Genomic DNA, 16,703 nt, shown 5'->3' with positions numbered 1-16,703 from the left:
AGGCCCCCACAGCAAAGAATTGTCCAGCCCCAAATGTCAGTAGTGCTCAGGCTGTGGAATCCTGGTCTACCATAGAGGTGTATAATTTGTTCGTGTTTGTCCAGGCCCCAGTGACAGACAAATAGGTTCCTTCCAATCTTTACTGTCTAAAACAGCATTGCACACTTGCATACATGAGCATCCATCTGCAGAATAAACTAGAAGCAGAACTGCCCGGTCAGAGGGTGTTGTCTTTGAAATGTTGCAGCTACTGCTAAAGTCCCTGACCTGCCCTCCTTTCTTTTATAGTTACCAGGGCCCCTATAAGACTAAGCCTGAAGGTCCAGCAGTGGGGTCTGAGCACGCATGTGTTTTTAATCCGTCCACGTTCTGGTACTCAGGGTTGACAATCACTGGCTTAAAACACCTCAACGGGCTTTCTCTAAAGTTCCTGCCGACTCTAGCCCATGACACACTTTTGGTGCCATAATATCGGGTCCTTTGTAAATAAAATGTGGGTGAAATCAGAAAGGTATTCCTGCAAGGCTCTTTTCTGAGACAGGAGATAGTAAAATTCTGCACTAGAAATTTACAAAGGAAAGAGCATATTTTTCTAAAACTGTTCTAACAGCTGACGATGATTTTAAGACAGAGCAGGCTCCCTAAGGAACAATGAGATTCATATCTCCTAATGCAAAAGCATGGTAACGCATGTGTGAGTCTTGATATTAAATCAGACATTTATTTTGCATGAAATATCTGAACTATCAAAGATACAGCCATTGACAAAAAAATGCTAACTGTCACTCTTATCATGTGAGCAGCATGGTACTTACTCAAAGCCCTCAGAACAAACCAGAGGCCGGATGATCGAGAAGGAAAAGACCAATCAACTCATCAGAACTAGATATAAACCTTCCATTGATTTCCTGTCATTTTCATTTCACTCACATTCTTTGTCTTTTCAAAGGGCTGGAAGATCGCCATACCATAATGCCATAGCCCTGCAACTTTGGTTTTTCACTTTAAATGCCAGCCTCCCATTCCAAAAAACGACAAAAGAAAAGGCAGTCAGCATTTGGCTCAAGAATGGAGTGACATTTGTTCAAGAGTAGCTGGTTGCTGACCCAGGTCACTGTTCACAGACTGGCTTTAGTATTAAGTTTCTGGATGTCCTCGGTGTATTCACTTTTCCACCCCATTTTTATTTCAATTCACCAAACCCTTGCACTATGGACATAAACATGGAAAAGATTATAATCTATTTGGCCAGATTCGGGTTCCCAGGAGTCAGAGAGCAACGCAAATGATTGTCGGGGCTCAGCTCTTTTTGTCAAACCCTCAAAATGGTCATTTCCAATAGACGAGAGAAAATCAAATTCTGTACTGCTGAATTAAATGAGAACGGTGGCTTCTTACACACGCCCTTCCGTATAAGACGCCGGCAAGGACAACACTGTTTCTCAAGCTTATTAAATAACGAGTCCCTAGAACTATGAGATGAAGAAGAGCAGTTCATAGTATCAGCATGTTCAGCTTGAACTTGGGTTCCAGATTGGAAAGAACTTACACCAAACCCCACTATCATCAGAAAGTTATATTCGACCTTGAACTTATCCTTGGTATAGAGGCTGCCTCTTCCTTTGGGCTCTGCTGCTGATGGCTGGCCTCTACTTACTTCTGTCCCTCTTCTCCCTCCCCTTGGCCCTGTCATCTCTGAAATCCCTGTCTCTATCCCAGTCACTTTCAGGCCACACCCTGTGTGGCTCTCTTTCCTGCCACCTCTTCTCCCGGCCCCGGTCATGGTCTCGATCCCTTGCCCTTGACTCCCAGTGTCCCTCTCGGGATCGAGACTGCTCCCTCTTTTCCCTTTTCCCCTCTCTATACTGCTCGTTTTTAACAACGGGCAAATTAATGGGTTTTCGAAAAGGCCGGTCCCGCCCGCCAAACCTCAGTTGCCCAGATTCCTTTTTCCCCCCCAGACCTCCTCCAAGTCGCCGAGGGATCCACCCTTTCAGAGTCCTTTCCAGTTCGTAGTCCACAAAAATCTCGTGCTGGTCGATGACCAGGCCGTCCGCGTCTCGGTAAGCCTTGAGCAGGGCACGTTCCTCCTTGTACTCGATGAAGGCGTAGCCTTTAGAAAAGCCCGTGACCAAGTCCCTCACCAGCCGAAGCTGCCGGATGTCCCCATAGCGGGAAAATACTTCCTTTAACTTCTCCTCTTTGGTCTGCAAGTTCAGTCTCGCCACAAACAGGGTGAGGAGGGGGTCCCCCGTGACACCTTTGTTGGGGGCGTATCGAGCCAACATTGCCCTCCAGACGGCGCGATCGTGGGGTTCTTCGTCGGTGCCATCAATGCTGCCAGCTTTGAGGGGGTCATACTCCTTGGCGATGGGCACCCAGTCGTTCATGTTCTAGGAAGGATCACAGCAAGGGTTTAGCATCGACTCTGGGCTACTCATTGAATCCTTAGGACAACCCCAGGACGTAGGTGCCATCATTCACCCCTTCTTCAATAGGGAAGGAAGCAGATCCCCAGAAGCTGAGGCCTTCCTGACAGAAAGGGGAAGCTATCAAAGCCCAGCAGTGGGGCTCTGAGATGCTCTTACCCACTCCCCCTACCCTCCCTCCCAGGACGAAGCAAAAGGCAACTTAACGCTTGAGTTTGTCGCCTGTGTGTGCCATCCAGTTTAGCCACGGGAGGAAACTTAACCAACTAGGTACATTAGTTGCGGATGGATCAAAATCCAAGATCAAAATCCTGGCAACGGATCAAAATCCAAGATCAAAATCCAGGCTGGCCTTTTAGAGATTTTAAAAGGTCATAGGAAAACCAGCCTGGGAACTGCTATGGAAAGGGTGTCTTAAAAAACTTTATTACCAAGAATTTCAAACATACCAACATAAAGAATGGCATCACCCTCCATGAATTCCTCACCCGGCTCCAACTATGTCCAACATGTGCCAGTCTTGTTTCATCTGTGCTCCCACTCACGTCCCCACTCTCGGCTTATTCTAAAGCAAATTCTAGATATTACATCATTCATCTGTTAGCATTTCAGTATGCATAACTAAAAGATAAGGGCTTTTTCAAGAACAAAACTACAAGGGAAAAGGGTGCTCTGAACGCAGCATTGTGCCTCTGTCGGCAAACAGGTAGCAAAACTAAAACGACAGTGACCCAGCAGCCAGCTCTTTGGTTCAAAAGGAATAAGAGATTTCTTCCCAATTCCGTAGCTGATAATCTGTTTATGCCTTGGAGCCTGAGAATTGGTTGCAATGGTAATTTGAGTTCAGCAAGCACATTGTAGTGTCACGCATTCTGACATATAACTTTTTTTGGAAAGAGGGTGGGTAAGTGTAAGTCTGACACATGACAATTGATTCATGTGAAATCTGGAATAATACAGATTATTGATTACCAACATTCCAGACACTGCTGATAACGATGTGACCAATTCTGTAACTCTTTAGAGCCAAGGCTGAACTATGCTACTTAAAAACCAGCGCTCTGCAGACTACTGTATGTGGTAATGCTCATCGCTAACGTCTTTCCATGATGTTTGTTAAAATGGTATCTGTAACTTTTCCCCTCTTCCTCAGATTTCCCTCAAGGATCTTTTTGCTTTTATTCTTCTTCAGTTATGGGTTATGTAGCCAGAATGAGTGTTTTGGGGGTACACTGTGGAATTTTTTTTCCCCCGTAAAAAAGTCAAAACACCTACAGCATAAAGTCCAAAGTCAATGGACTCAAGACCTCTGACCCTCTTAGCGTCTTTCACTATATTTCATCACATTCTGTTATGCCCAGAATTGCTCCTCATGCCTCGAATGTACCCTAATTCCCCAGCTCCGTGTCTTTCCTGGTACAATTTCCTCTAGTGGGAATATTCTTTTCTGCGTCCCACAGCTCCATCTGTGGAAATTCTCCTGGCCCTTCCAAGCCCAGCTTCCAAGCTTTTCCCCATGAAGCAAATTCGTCTCTCTCACAGCTCACGGTACCTCCTCTGTCATACTGGTCACATTTTGCCCAACGCACAGTAAACACTCTTCAATCTAGTGTCTGCTTCGTTTCATCTCTGGATCCTAGGACACTTCCTGACAAATGCTGAGGAACGGAACCAAATGCAACCAAAATTCACTGAGCTTTTTTGGGCCTAAAATCAGACAAAAAGGACCACTTCATTGAGAAATGAGAGGAAGGACTTTATACTGTCTGCCACCAAACTAACCAGAAGGCATGTATGTCTGTTACTAACAAGCAACTTTGGAGAAGACACGTCTCTGGAATCCCCATTAGTAAAAGGACGATCAACAGTGGGAGATACACAAGGAGCAGCAGGTACAGTCAGATGATTTCGATCCCAACCCTGGTCTGGGCTCTACCTCCAAGGCACTTTGTGTCTTTTCTCTCTCATGGCAGAATTTCTCCACGTGAAAAAAAATATATTACTGTGTTGTTTGAATCTCTGCTCCGGTATTCTCTATATCGATTCCATTTTTAGATTCTAACTTACTTCCTACCTCTATCACAGGGTTGCAGGAACGAAACCAGAGACATTAATTATAGTTAACTGGTATTGAATGTTTAGGAAGCACCAGGCACTGTGTTAATTAAGCATGTAACTCCCCTCACCTTTCAACAATACTAGGAAATAGGTATTACTATTATTGCCATTTCAGATGTGGAAGGTGAGATGCGAACAGGTTCTTTTGCCCCAAATCACAAAGCTAAGAAGTAGCCCAGTCTGGGAGTTAGAGCCTAAGGCTTTTCGACTCCAGAGCTTGAGCTCTTAACTATTTCCTTAGATGGCTGTCATAAAATATAAACCTTTGAAGATGGGGATAGGAAAAAAAACGACCAGGACTCTGGGTGTTTGAAGCCCACCACCCCCACCCCCACCCCCAAAGGAGAAAGAACCCCTTCCCCATTCTACAGGAAAATGTCACAAAGGTCCATCAAATGAAACTGATATTACTGTACACAGCCAGAGCTCTGGTTCAAAGCTTGAAAGTTCTTCAAATTAAAATCTGGAGAGGAGGGCAACCAGATGGCTCAGTTGGTTAGAACGCGAGCTCTCAACAACAAGGTTACGGGTTCAATTCCCAAGTGGGATCATGGGCTGTGCCCCCTGCAACTAAAGACTGAAAATGGCAACTGGACTTGGAGCGGAGCTGAGCCCTCCACAAGCAGACTGAAGGGCGACTTGGAGTTGATGGGTCCCGGAGAAACACACTGTTCCCCAACATTCCCCAATAATAATAAAATTAAATTAAAAATTAAAAAAAACCTGGAGGAGTACAAAGGGACAAGCATGGAGTTTGTTCTCTCCCTCATCTGCTTCTACCAACGTCAAACACCAAGGAGCAGTGGCTTCACAGCTTCTCATTCATTTTTCTGGGTGTATTTCCTCCACTGCAGCATTACGTTGACATTTCCTACAACAATCTCTTTGGAGTTTTAGATTTTCATCATTATTTCAGAAACAAAGATATGAAAGAAGGATGAATGGTGGGGGTGGGAGGTGGGTGGGCAATTAACCACTAAAGTGCATTGGATTGGCCATCAGAACACCCACGTTTAAGACCTAGTTCTATTTGGGGCAAAATGTAAATCATCTGTGAAATATAGCTAAATGCCACTTCACGAGGTTTTTGTGAAAATTAGATAAGACAGTGTCTCTGAAAGTGGTTTATAATTATATTATACAAATAAAAATCATGAAGCAAACAAATAAAGCATGTCTCTCCTTACAGAGCCTGCAGGGAAAGACAGTCCCGCGTCTCCCACCCAAGTGGGAAACAAGACAAAACTGAAGCCGGGACCCGCAGGGCCCTCTCGAGCATGCGCAGTGGCGCCGCGGACGCTAAGGCGGAAGTCGGGGTGGAAAAGCACGTGCCCACAAACCGCCCGCAGCGCCCTCGCCTTGGCCGCCAGCCCCTCACCTTCTGGGTGGGCGCAGAGCAGAAGGGATCTCCTTCTAATCCAGCTATCGATCCCGCTACCCGAAACCGAACCCCAAAAGGTCTCCCACTTTGCCCGGTTTCAACATGGCGGCCCACACACGCGAGGACGCTCGGTCCAGGTGGAATGAACGTCGTCCTTCTCGCCAGGTGGGCCCTGCTCCAGCCCCCGCTTCCACTCACCTCAGCAAAGTTCGGGCTCCCTTTCCCACGAAACCCGGCGCCCGGCTAGAAGCGGCGGAAGATGCTTCGTGCCCGCCTGACCGGACCTTCACGTTGGAAGAAGCAGATTCGTCACGGGCGCTGTTTTCGTTTCTGCTTTTGTTTTGAGAATTTTAATCTCATGTATTGAGCCTTAAAGGCGTATTGTTTCCGAGAAGAATAAAATTTCCGTCTTATTTTTTTTTTCCACGAAGACGACTGCCAAATTGAGCCATTGAGTGGAAAGACTGAAATGTGCGGTTAGCGGTCTGGGAGCCCCAGAATTTCTCTCCCTCTGGAAGGGCCGTCGGCGAGAGCTGGCAGCGCAGGGAGAGTCCGTTATTGGACTCACTTGGACAGTCTAGTTATATATCATGGTTTCTTCAGAAAATGCCGGCTCACATGACGTTTGGTACGTTTTCCTCACCCCTCGTTTAATAAGTTCGCTTCACACACAAGCAACACAGTTCTTCAGACCTTGGGGGTTTCGACTTGTAAGTCGTGTGGGAACTTGTTGTATGTGGTTTCCTGGGGCCCGCAAGAATCTGTGACGTCAGAATTGTCGCGGCGTGGAATTAACCCCCTGGTCACTCGCAGACGGTGACAGCAAAGCATTCCCAGACTCCACCAAGTGGGAGAGCAAGAAAAGGTTTTATGAAAGGGGGGGCCCATGGCTTTGCCTAAAGCGCCCACGGTTGTAAGGGGAGAAACACAGGCGCGGGTGGGGATGCGGGTGGCTGGGGCAGAGTGTGATAGGGACATTGTACCTAACTTCAGGTTAGCTTTTTCTTACCCAGGAAAGGGGGAGGCGCTCAGGCAGGTCTGAGGGCTGACATGCTTCCCGGGTCTGGGCTGTTTGAAGATGATGTTATCTCTGGGCTCCGGACTCAGACTCGGCCATCGCAGCCTGGGGCTCTATGTGTCGCCAGTAACAACTGCAAGGAGTTAGTTGTAAATTGGATTCCAGGGCGCCTGAGGATTAAGAAATCGCTCTTTTCAGGTTAGGATTCTGTTAATTAAATGGATTCGCAAGATAGAATAGCCTTGAGAAAGGGAACAAAACAGAGGTCTTAAGTTAATCAGTGAGGGGAGAAACAAAGAGGAAAACAGCTGACTATCGGGATGGAACAAACTGCAAACTAGCTAGGTTTACTTACAGGTGGCTAGAGAGCGAACTGTGCGGTGAGTGAAGTGCAAACTAGCTAAGTCTAACTACGTTATCGATTTACTGAATTTCACCCTTACAAGAATATCTGCAAATTTGCATTTTTTCCAAGTCCCTGAATGATTCTTGAAGCGTACTAAAGGACCTTTGCCGTTAGAGTCATGGTTCAGAAGCCCAGATATTAAAACCTGGGTGTGGGAGGGAGAGGAAAGAACCGTGTGGTGAATAAATATTTGTAGAACGGATCAATGTATGCATTCTGATTAAGTTATGTTTCTTTTTTTTTTTTCTTTAAAGATTTTATTGGAGAAGGGGAACTGTGTACTGCCAGGATTTTTTTTTTTTTCCCAAGTCAACTTGTCCTTTCGATCTTAGTTGTGGAGGGTGCCATTCAGCTTCAAGTTGTTGTCCTTTCAGTCTTAGTTGTGGAGGGTGCAGCTCAGCTCCAGGTCCAGTTGCCGTTGCTAGTTGCAGGGGGCAGAGCCCACCATTCCTTGCGGGACTGGAGGAATTGAACTGGTAACCTTGTGGTTGAGAGCCCACTGGCCCATGTGGGAATCGAACCGGCAGCCTTCGGAGTTAGGTGCATGGAGCTCTAACCGCCTGAGCCACTGGTCCAGCCCAGCTATGTTTCTTTTTTGATAGGTCAAGATATTCGGGTTGATTACAACTTGATTGTGTCACAACTTGAAATTCGTTGATACAGTTGTGCTTTCTTAAATTTGATGGTGGCTGTCTTGTGATATTCTTAAACCACTTATTTCTGACTAATCCTTACAAGTGGGTAGTCTCTGCAGACGAGTGATTTCATTTTCATTCTAATCTTATTCTGGGAAGGTAAGCTTATCTCTAATTACTAAGGTGCATTACCTTTACCTCAGCTTTATTGAATCTCTATTACGTAGTTGAAACATAGGTTCTAAATATCAACAGCTTTCTTTCTAATACATTTTCTTAAAATATATTAATAAAAATGTGTCATTTTGTAAAACATGAGCAGTATCTATAGTTGCCACGCAGCAGCCTACCCGTCTGTCCCCTCGTACCTGCCCCTAAAGAAAGGAGAGTCTATGAGACGGATCCTTTCAGGGACATTGCTTCACCTTTGTACTTGCACCTCATGTCTCCCTGTTTGGCCCCAGAAAGATGGCTGGTCAGCCAATGACGAGTAAGATTCCCCTGGGGGGGGCAACGACTTGGGGCCCAGTCCTTGAGGCTGCAGCCCCTTGGCCCCGCTTGCACTCTATTCATGGCTACTGTCATTTCTTAACCCTGCGCCGCCCTCCTCGCTCCCCACAACCCTCGTCACGCGGGACGCGACAATAGTTTAAATTTTTTATGCTTAAATATATGTGGAAATAGCAGTGGAATACTATTCGGCCTTAAAAAAGAAGGAAATTCTGATAATTGCAACAACATGGATGAACCTGGAAGACATCATGCTAGGTGAAGTAAGCCGGACACAGAAGGACAAATACTGTATGATTCGATTTATGTGAGGGACCTAGAATAGTCAAATTCATAGAGACAGAAAGTAGAATGGCAGTTACCAGGGACTGGGGTTTTGGGTGGGGGGCAATTATCGTTTGAATGCAGAGGTTCAAATTGGGATAATGAAAAAGTTCTAGAGATGGATGGTGATGGTTATAGAACATTGTGAATGTGCTTAATGCCACTGCACTATACACTTAAGAATAGTTAAAATGGTAAAAGTTATGTGTTTTACCACAGTTTAAAAAAAGTTTTGTTAAATGTGTGTGTGCACCCCAGTAACAAACATAGCCTCGATCGTGGCTTCTAGTGTCATTCTCCTAATAGTAACCAGTGCTCCTTGGAGGAATGGCTGATTCTAAGAGTGGGGCAAGAAATACACAAGATGAGCTGGGAGCAACTTGTAGTGTTGGAATGTCCGGAAGTGCTAAAAACAGACAAACCCACCAATGATGATTACGGCAAAGGGACAGGAACCAAGTGAAGGCTCTCAGTGGCCAAAGCAAAACAATTTGAGCAACAAGATAGTGTTAGATTATAACCCAAAATATAAAATAAACATCCATGAGTCTATACTGATAGAAATAGATGATTAAATAAATCAACTGGGTAGAAGAGACAAGTCTCCCATGCAGAATTCCAAATAATTCTGGTAGATAACTCCTTACGAAGACAAGTGTCACTCTCTACCCCTAAGTGTGGGCGGGCAGAGTGACTTTCTTCCAAAGAACACAGTATGGAAAAGCGGGGAGAGAGGAGTAACTTTGCTGTGGAGAAACCTGACAGACACTACCTCAGTCAGTGGCCACAGTCAATATCAACATTATGTCATGTTACTAGTATGTGATGAAAATGACACTTTAGCTCTGTGGTCTTCCTCCCCCAAACCCATAACCCCAGTCTAATCATGAGAAAAACATCAGACAAATCCCAAGGAACATTCTACAGAATACCTGACCAGTACTCCTCAGAACTGTCAAGGTCATGAAAAACAAGGAAAGTCAGAAACTCACAACTAAGAGGTGTCCTGTATGCTAACCTCTAGCCACTTGGGGCTGTATAAATTTCAACTTAATCAAAAATTAAAAGCAATTAAAAACTGTTTCTCAGTTGCATTGGCCACATTTCAAGTGTTCAGTAGGCATGTACTTGCGCTCACGAGGAGCTACCATATTTGACAATGGAGATACAGGACATTTCCATCATTGTAGAAAGTTCTGTCAGACAACACTGGTCTAGAACAGTGTTGTTCCGTAGAAATAGAATGTTAGCCACATATGTCATCTTAGATTTTATGGTAACCACATAAAAAAAGTGACAAGAAAGCAGTGAAGCTAATTTTGATAATATATTTTGTTCAACTCAATATATCTAAGACATCATTTTAATGGGTAACCCATGGAAACGTCATTAGTGAGGTAGTTCAAAAATACTCCTTTTGGAAATCCGAATTAGTGGTTGCCTAAGGCTGAAAGGCCTTTATCCTTGGAACTCATCTCAACTTAGACTGGCCACGTTTCGGGTGCTTGGTAGTCACACGCTCCTCTAGTAGACAGTGCAGGTCTAGTTTACATCAAACCGTTAACAGGAGTCCCTTCTGGGGGTGATGGGGGGATTATGGAGGAGGACCTCTCATTTTTAATTATATCTACTTAAGTAACATTTGAAATTTTTTTCCAATGGGCATTGTATTCATGTGTTTCTTTTGTTAGCTGGGTTCGTGGAGTTTCACACCTGGAGTCGGAAAGGAGGAGGAAGCAGGGTTGGACAGGGTCAGGCCAGGATGCAGGTCTGACACCTGTGAAAGGAGAGGACACAGCGGTATCGTGAAGCGAGCACCTCGACTGAGCAGAGACTTGACCAGCCTGATGGGTTGCTCCAGAGCAAAGATTGCCGATTAGACTTGTCCCATGTTGGACCGAAGGCTCCTGGTGTCCCTGCTGTGCTGAGTCATCATCTGAGGGCTCCTGGGAAAAGTGTGTCCTCGGCACGGATGCTACCTACAGCCACGTCTGACGGTGCTGCGGCTGGAGGCTGTCAGTAAACTGTACCCCTCCAACCACCGGCAAGTTTTTTTCCTTTTTTTTTACTATTAATTGTGGTTTAAAAAAATTAATATAAAATTCATCATCTTAATTATTTCTAAGTGTTAACATATGTTCACCTTTTGTGCAGCCAATCTCCAGAACTTTTTCATCCTGCAAAACTGAAACTGTTCCCGTGAAACCACTCCCCTCCCCCACCTCCCAGCCTGGCAATCGTTCTTTCTGTCTCTGTGATTGACTCCTCTAGACATTTCATGTAAGTGGGATCATACAGTACTTGTCCTTTTGTGACTGGCTTCTTTCCCTGAGCATAATGTCCTCAAGGTTCATCCATGTGATAGCATGTGCCAACATTTCCTTCCTTTCTAAGGCGAAACCATACTCTATTGTATGGATGTATCACATTTGTTTATCCATCATCTGTCCACGGACTCTTGGGCTGTTCCCACCTTTTGGCTACTGTGAATGATGCTGCCATGAGCATTAGCGTGCAGATATCTGAGTCCCTGGCGACACTGAGACTCTGTATCCACTAAATACTAACTCACCTTTCCCCTCCCCTCAGCCCTTGGTAACCACCTTTCTACTTTCTGTTTCTTCGATTTTGATTAACTACTTCATACAGTGGTTAAAGTACTGTATGAGTGGAATCATACAGTATTTGCCCTTTTGTGGCTGGCTGATTACACTTAACATAATGTCCTCCAGGTTCATCCAGGCTGTAGCATGTGACGGGATTTCCTTCTTTAAGGCTGTGTGCCATTCCATTGCATGTGTGTATCACGTTTCTTTATCTGCTCCTCTATTAATGGACACTTATGTTGCTTCCACTCATTGGCTACTGTGAATACTGCTGCAGTGAACGTGGTTGTACAAATATCTTTTCCAGGTTCTGCTTTCAATTCTTTTGGTTATGTACCAGAAGTAGGATGGCTGGGTCATACAGTTGTTCTAGTTTTAATTTTCTGAGAAACTGCCACACTGTTGTCCCCAGCAGCGGCACCATTTTACATTTCCACCAGCAATGCACAAGGGTTCCAGTTTCTCCACCTCTAGATCCTCATCAACCCCTGTTATTTTCCGTTTTTTTTTTTTTTTTAATAATTGCCCTCCTAACTAATGGGTGCAAGGTGATATTTCCTTGTAATTTTAATGTGCATTTCTCTAATTAATGATGTGGAACATCTTTTCATATGCTTTTTGGCCTCTTAAAAGGCCATCTGAAAGGCATCACCATGACTGCCACATCTATGTAATTAAAAATTAATTGCATACAAAATTAATTACATAAAAAATACTTTCTGATCCAAGCAGAATATGTGGAGGGCAGCGTGGACTACTCTGCTAGAGATTTCTGTAGAAGCTTCACACTAATACTGTCTTAAAGCCAACACTTAGCATCGGGCACTGAGCTAAACTCATTTTATTCTCTCCTCAGAGCTCGGAGGAGCGTATTGTTATATTCCAAGGTGGGGCCTGGGCTGTCCCAGGGAGGGTGGGGCCTTAATTCCTTCCCCACCATAATCTCCTTCAATGCTCCCTCTAGCTCACCACCTTGAATCAACGTTTCACCTAAATTTAAAAAAAAAAAGAAAAAGTGTACTCTTACACAAACCCGGCCTCAAAACAAGTGCCCTGGGCACCACCCTTCCTGCAAAGAGATTCTTTGATAAAGACCTTTAACTCCAAGAGATGAAGTCACTGGTCCAGGATTTGGCATTTAAGCCAATCTGGGAAAATCTCCAAAATCCTTGCTGTGTCCAAACAGGATTTAAGGGTAAGAAGACTAGGAAATCATTGAGAGCACAGGAAGAAAACCATAGTGAGTGTGCCACTCAGGAAATAGATGGTGCCACCGGGACTCAGAAGAGCATCAGATCTACTGTGTTTGATGTACCAAAATAGGGCCACCAGACATTTACTAACTTAACTTTCCTATTGGTGGACTAATTTAGCCCCCAAACATTTAAGGTTCCATTTTTATTAAGTGTGACCCACCCACTTTAGTTTCCCAGTTCTCTTTTTCCTTTGTTTCACCCTGAGTTACTTTGTACTCCTTTTGCAGTCACTTGGTTTCTACTCAAAGGCAGGGGGGAAAATATGCAGCTGCATGCCTGTCTTAAATCTCACCGGAAGAGTGTTTTTGAAATTATTTTTAAAACTTCATATAATGACGTATCATTGGGACTTTTTAAAAAGCTTTGTGGTAGTCATATTCTGTGTGTGTTACTGATCCAACTTTCCATGTCTTGTTCCCATATAATTATATGAACTTAGGAAATTTCTTGTATTTTGTATTTTTGTGATAAAAGTAGTTTATAATAATACCCAACAGCTACTGAGCACTTACTACCGTGTTTCCCTGAAAATAATACCTAACTGGAACATAAGCCCTAGCATGATTTTTAATAAGACATCCCCTGAAAATAAGCCCTAATAGTCTTTTGGAGCAAAACTTAATATAAGACCCGGTCTTATTTTCAGGGAAACCCGGTAGGGCTTATTTTCAGGGGATGTCTTATTAAAAATCATTCTAGGGCTTATTTTCCGGTTAGGTCTTACTTTCAGGGAAACACAGTATGTGCCAGACACTATTGTAAAGAACTTTACAACAATTGTAGGAAGTCAGGTCTATCCTTATCCCCATTTTACAGCTGGGAAAACTGAGCCCAGAGTAGAGGCATAATTTACTTGCCTACCATAACACAGTTTGCAAGTGGCTGAGCCAATCAAGATTTGAGCACTTGTGGTCTGATCTAGAACCCATCCTTTTAAACACTATGCCGTCACTCATTGTTTTTCAAACTTTCTTATGCATCAGAATTACCTAGAGGGCTTGTCAAAACAGATTGCTGGGGCCCACGCCCAAAGTTTCTGATTCAGTGGGGTCGAGAATTTGCATTTCTAAAAAGTTTCCAGATGATGCCTAAACTACTGGTCTGAAGAGCCCAGTCTAAGTACTTCTACTGTGACTCATAATTGTCTTCATAATTTCCCAATGGAGAGAGACGCGTCATGATTACCTGCCAACAGATTGTGCAATTGTACAAGGGATCTAAGAGTTAATGATCTAAGATCATTAGCACTTCATAATAATAGCCAACACTCCCTGATTTTTATGATGTGCTAAATGCGGGACTAGGCACTTTTCATGGATTATCTCATCTAATCTCATCTAATCCCCACATCAATCTTGGGGAATACATTTATTTTTCCCAGTTTACACTGAGGAAATGGGGATTTGAAGAGATTGGGGAGATTGGTCCAATTTATGTAGCCGTGAGGTTCAAGTCAAGGCTTCTTGAACTCGGCAGCCCTGTTTCCTACGACACTACAGACTCCGCACATAGTAAATGCTCAGTAGGTAAACTGTTAAATAAATGAACAAAAGAATCTTTTTTTTATATCAAAAGCGTAGCTACTCAATGGAAGACGTTTTGACATTCTAAAGGCATGATGTGCTAGGTTTCACTGTGTAGCACAGGAGTATAAAGCAGGGAGGAAGAAGATGTGGTGCTTTACAGGGGAAATTACTGGGGAAATTTCAGGGCAGAAGGAACTTTTGACAAACACAGTGGTGCAGAAGAGATTCATGCCAGCAGTGGTGGCTGGGGATGCTGAAGGTAAAAAAAAAAAAAGAAACTCAGAGACATTAAATTCTTTCTGACAGCATTGCTCTGGGAAGGCTGCTTCCACTTACCAGCACTGAAACATAATTCACATATCATAAAATTAACCCATGTAAAGTGTACAGTTGGATGGTTTTTAGTATATTCACAGTTGTGCAACCATCACCACAATCTAATTTTAGAACGTTTTCATCACCCCAAAAGAAACCCTGTCCACGTTAGCAGTCACTCAGCATCCATCCTCCCCCAGCTCTAGACAACAGCAAATCTACTTTCTGTCTCTACAGAATAGATTTGCTGTTCTGCACATTTCACATAAATGGAACCATACAATACGGGCCCTTTTGTGACCGGCTTCTTGCACTTAGCAGAATGTTTTCAATGCTCATCCACATTGTAGCGTGTGTCAGTGCTTCATTCCTTAGCCCATCCCCAGCACTTCATCCAGGTATAATTTACCTAAAGGAAACGCACAAATATTAAGTGCACGGCTCCACGACTTTTTACCTATGTATCTACTCATGTGACCACCAAGATCAAGATATAGCACATTTTCATCCCTCCAGGGAACTTCCTTACGCACTTTTAAAAAAATTTTGGTAAAGTACAGTACACATAAGATAAAAACTACTATCTTAACCATTTTTAAGTGTACTGTTCAATAGTGTTAAGTATATACACATTATTGTGCAACCAATCTCCAGAACTTTTGCATCTTGCAACACTGAAACTCTGTAATTTATTAAACAATTGACCAGGCCCCTCAGCCCCTGGCAACCACCATTCTACTTTTCTGTTTCTATGAGTTTGGATCCTAGATACCTCATGTAAGTAAAATCATATATTATTTATATTTTTGTGACTGCCTTTTTTCATGTAGCGTAATGTTCTGAAGGTTCATCCATGTTGTAGCCTGTGTCAGAATTTCCTTTTTAAGGCTGAATTAATATTACATTATACGTGTCATATCACATTTTGTTTATCCATTCATGCGTGGATGGACATTTGGGTAACTTCCACCTTTTGGCTAGTGGGAATAGCGCTACTATGAGCACGAGTGTGCAAATATCTCTTTGAGACATTCTTTTGGATACATACTCAGAAGTGGAATTGCTGAATCATATGGTAATTCTATTTTTAATTTTTTGAGGAACCTCCATACTGTTTTCCATAGAGGCTACAGCATTTTACATTCCCACCAGCAGTGCATGAGGGTTCCAGTTATTCCACATCCTTGCCAACACTTTTCATTTTGTGTTTTTAATTGTGACCATCCTAATGGGTGTAAGGAGATATCTCATTGTGGTTTTAATTTGCATTTCCCTAATGATTAGTGATACTGAAAAGCATCATTTCCTGTGCTTATTGGCCACTTGTGTATCTTTTTTAGAGAAATGTCTATTTAAGTCCTTTGCCATTATTTTCTATTTTTTCATAACAGCTTTATTGAAATATAATTCACATACCATGTAATTCACCCATTTAAAGTGTACAATTCAAAGATTTGTTTGTCTGTTCACAGAATTATCACCATAATCAATTTTAGAACATTTTCTTCACGCCCAAAGGAAACCCCATACTCTTTGGCTATTACACCCCAGCCTTATTTTTTTGTTATGCCTCTCAGCCTAAGGCAACCTACTTTCTATCTCTATGGAGTTGCCTATCTCTATGGATTTTCTGGACATTTCATAGAAATAGTCATACAGTATGAGGTTTTCTGTGACTGCTTCTTTGACTTAGCATAACTTCTCAGTGAGAGTTGTGACAACATGTGTGAAATACTGTCAATGAGGGAAACTCATTAGAGACTCTGTGCAAAAGGTATTTATTGGGGGCTGGCCATGCAGGCACCCTCTGCCTAGCACATACAAAACTTTCAGACTCCCAAGAGGAAAGTCAGCATTCACCATAAACCGTGGTGTTTGTGCAAACAGTTAAGGCACAGTGAGCTACTCTTATCCGTTGGGGTGATGGTAACCCTCCCCAAATCAAGTTCCCAGAACCTAGCCAGGGGCCAACCTTACAAGCAGCATTTTCAAATGCTAGCATTCTCAGGCCTGTTGTGTTAACTCTTTTCTGCACAGATTTTTATAGGGACTGTGCTGATTCTGTCGATTAATTGGAGACGTAAGATGGAGGATACTGCCATCTTAACAACACTAAGTATTACAACTGATGAACATGGGGTGTCTTTGCATTGATTTAGGTCTTTCATTCCTCTCAGTG

General features: G+C 43.4%; 1 protein-coding gene across 1 annotated transcript; it reads right to left on the bottom strand.

Moving 5' to 3' along the window:
- Positions 1 to 695: 695 nt before the first annotated feature.
- On the bottom strand, positions 696 to 6,840 carry SNRNP35 (small nuclear ribonucleoprotein U11/U12 subunit 35). The gene is made up of 2 exons (XM_019733968.3): positions 6,127 to 6,840; positions 696 to 2,393 (listed from the first exon to the last, which is right to left on the bottom strand). The coding sequence occupies exon 2, from the start codon at positions 2,388 to 2,390 to the stop codon at positions 1,650 to 1,652; it is 741 nt and encodes a 246-aa protein (XP_019589527.2). The 5' UTR covers positions 2,391 to 2,393; positions 6,127 to 6,840; the 3' UTR covers positions 696 to 1,649.
- Between the last annotated feature and the right edge of the window lie 9,863 nt (positions 6,841 to 16,703).

This window comes from Rhinolophus sinicus, chromosome 9 (assembly GCF_057876585.1).
Source record: "Rhinolophus sinicus isolate RSI-liver-muscle chromosome 9, RSI-T2T, whole genome shotgun sequence".
NCBI classification, from domain to species: Eukaryota; Metazoa; Chordata; class Mammalia; order Chiroptera; family Rhinolophidae; genus Rhinolophus; species Rhinolophus sinicus.
This window is presented reverse-complemented; position numbering and strand designations above follow the sequence as displayed.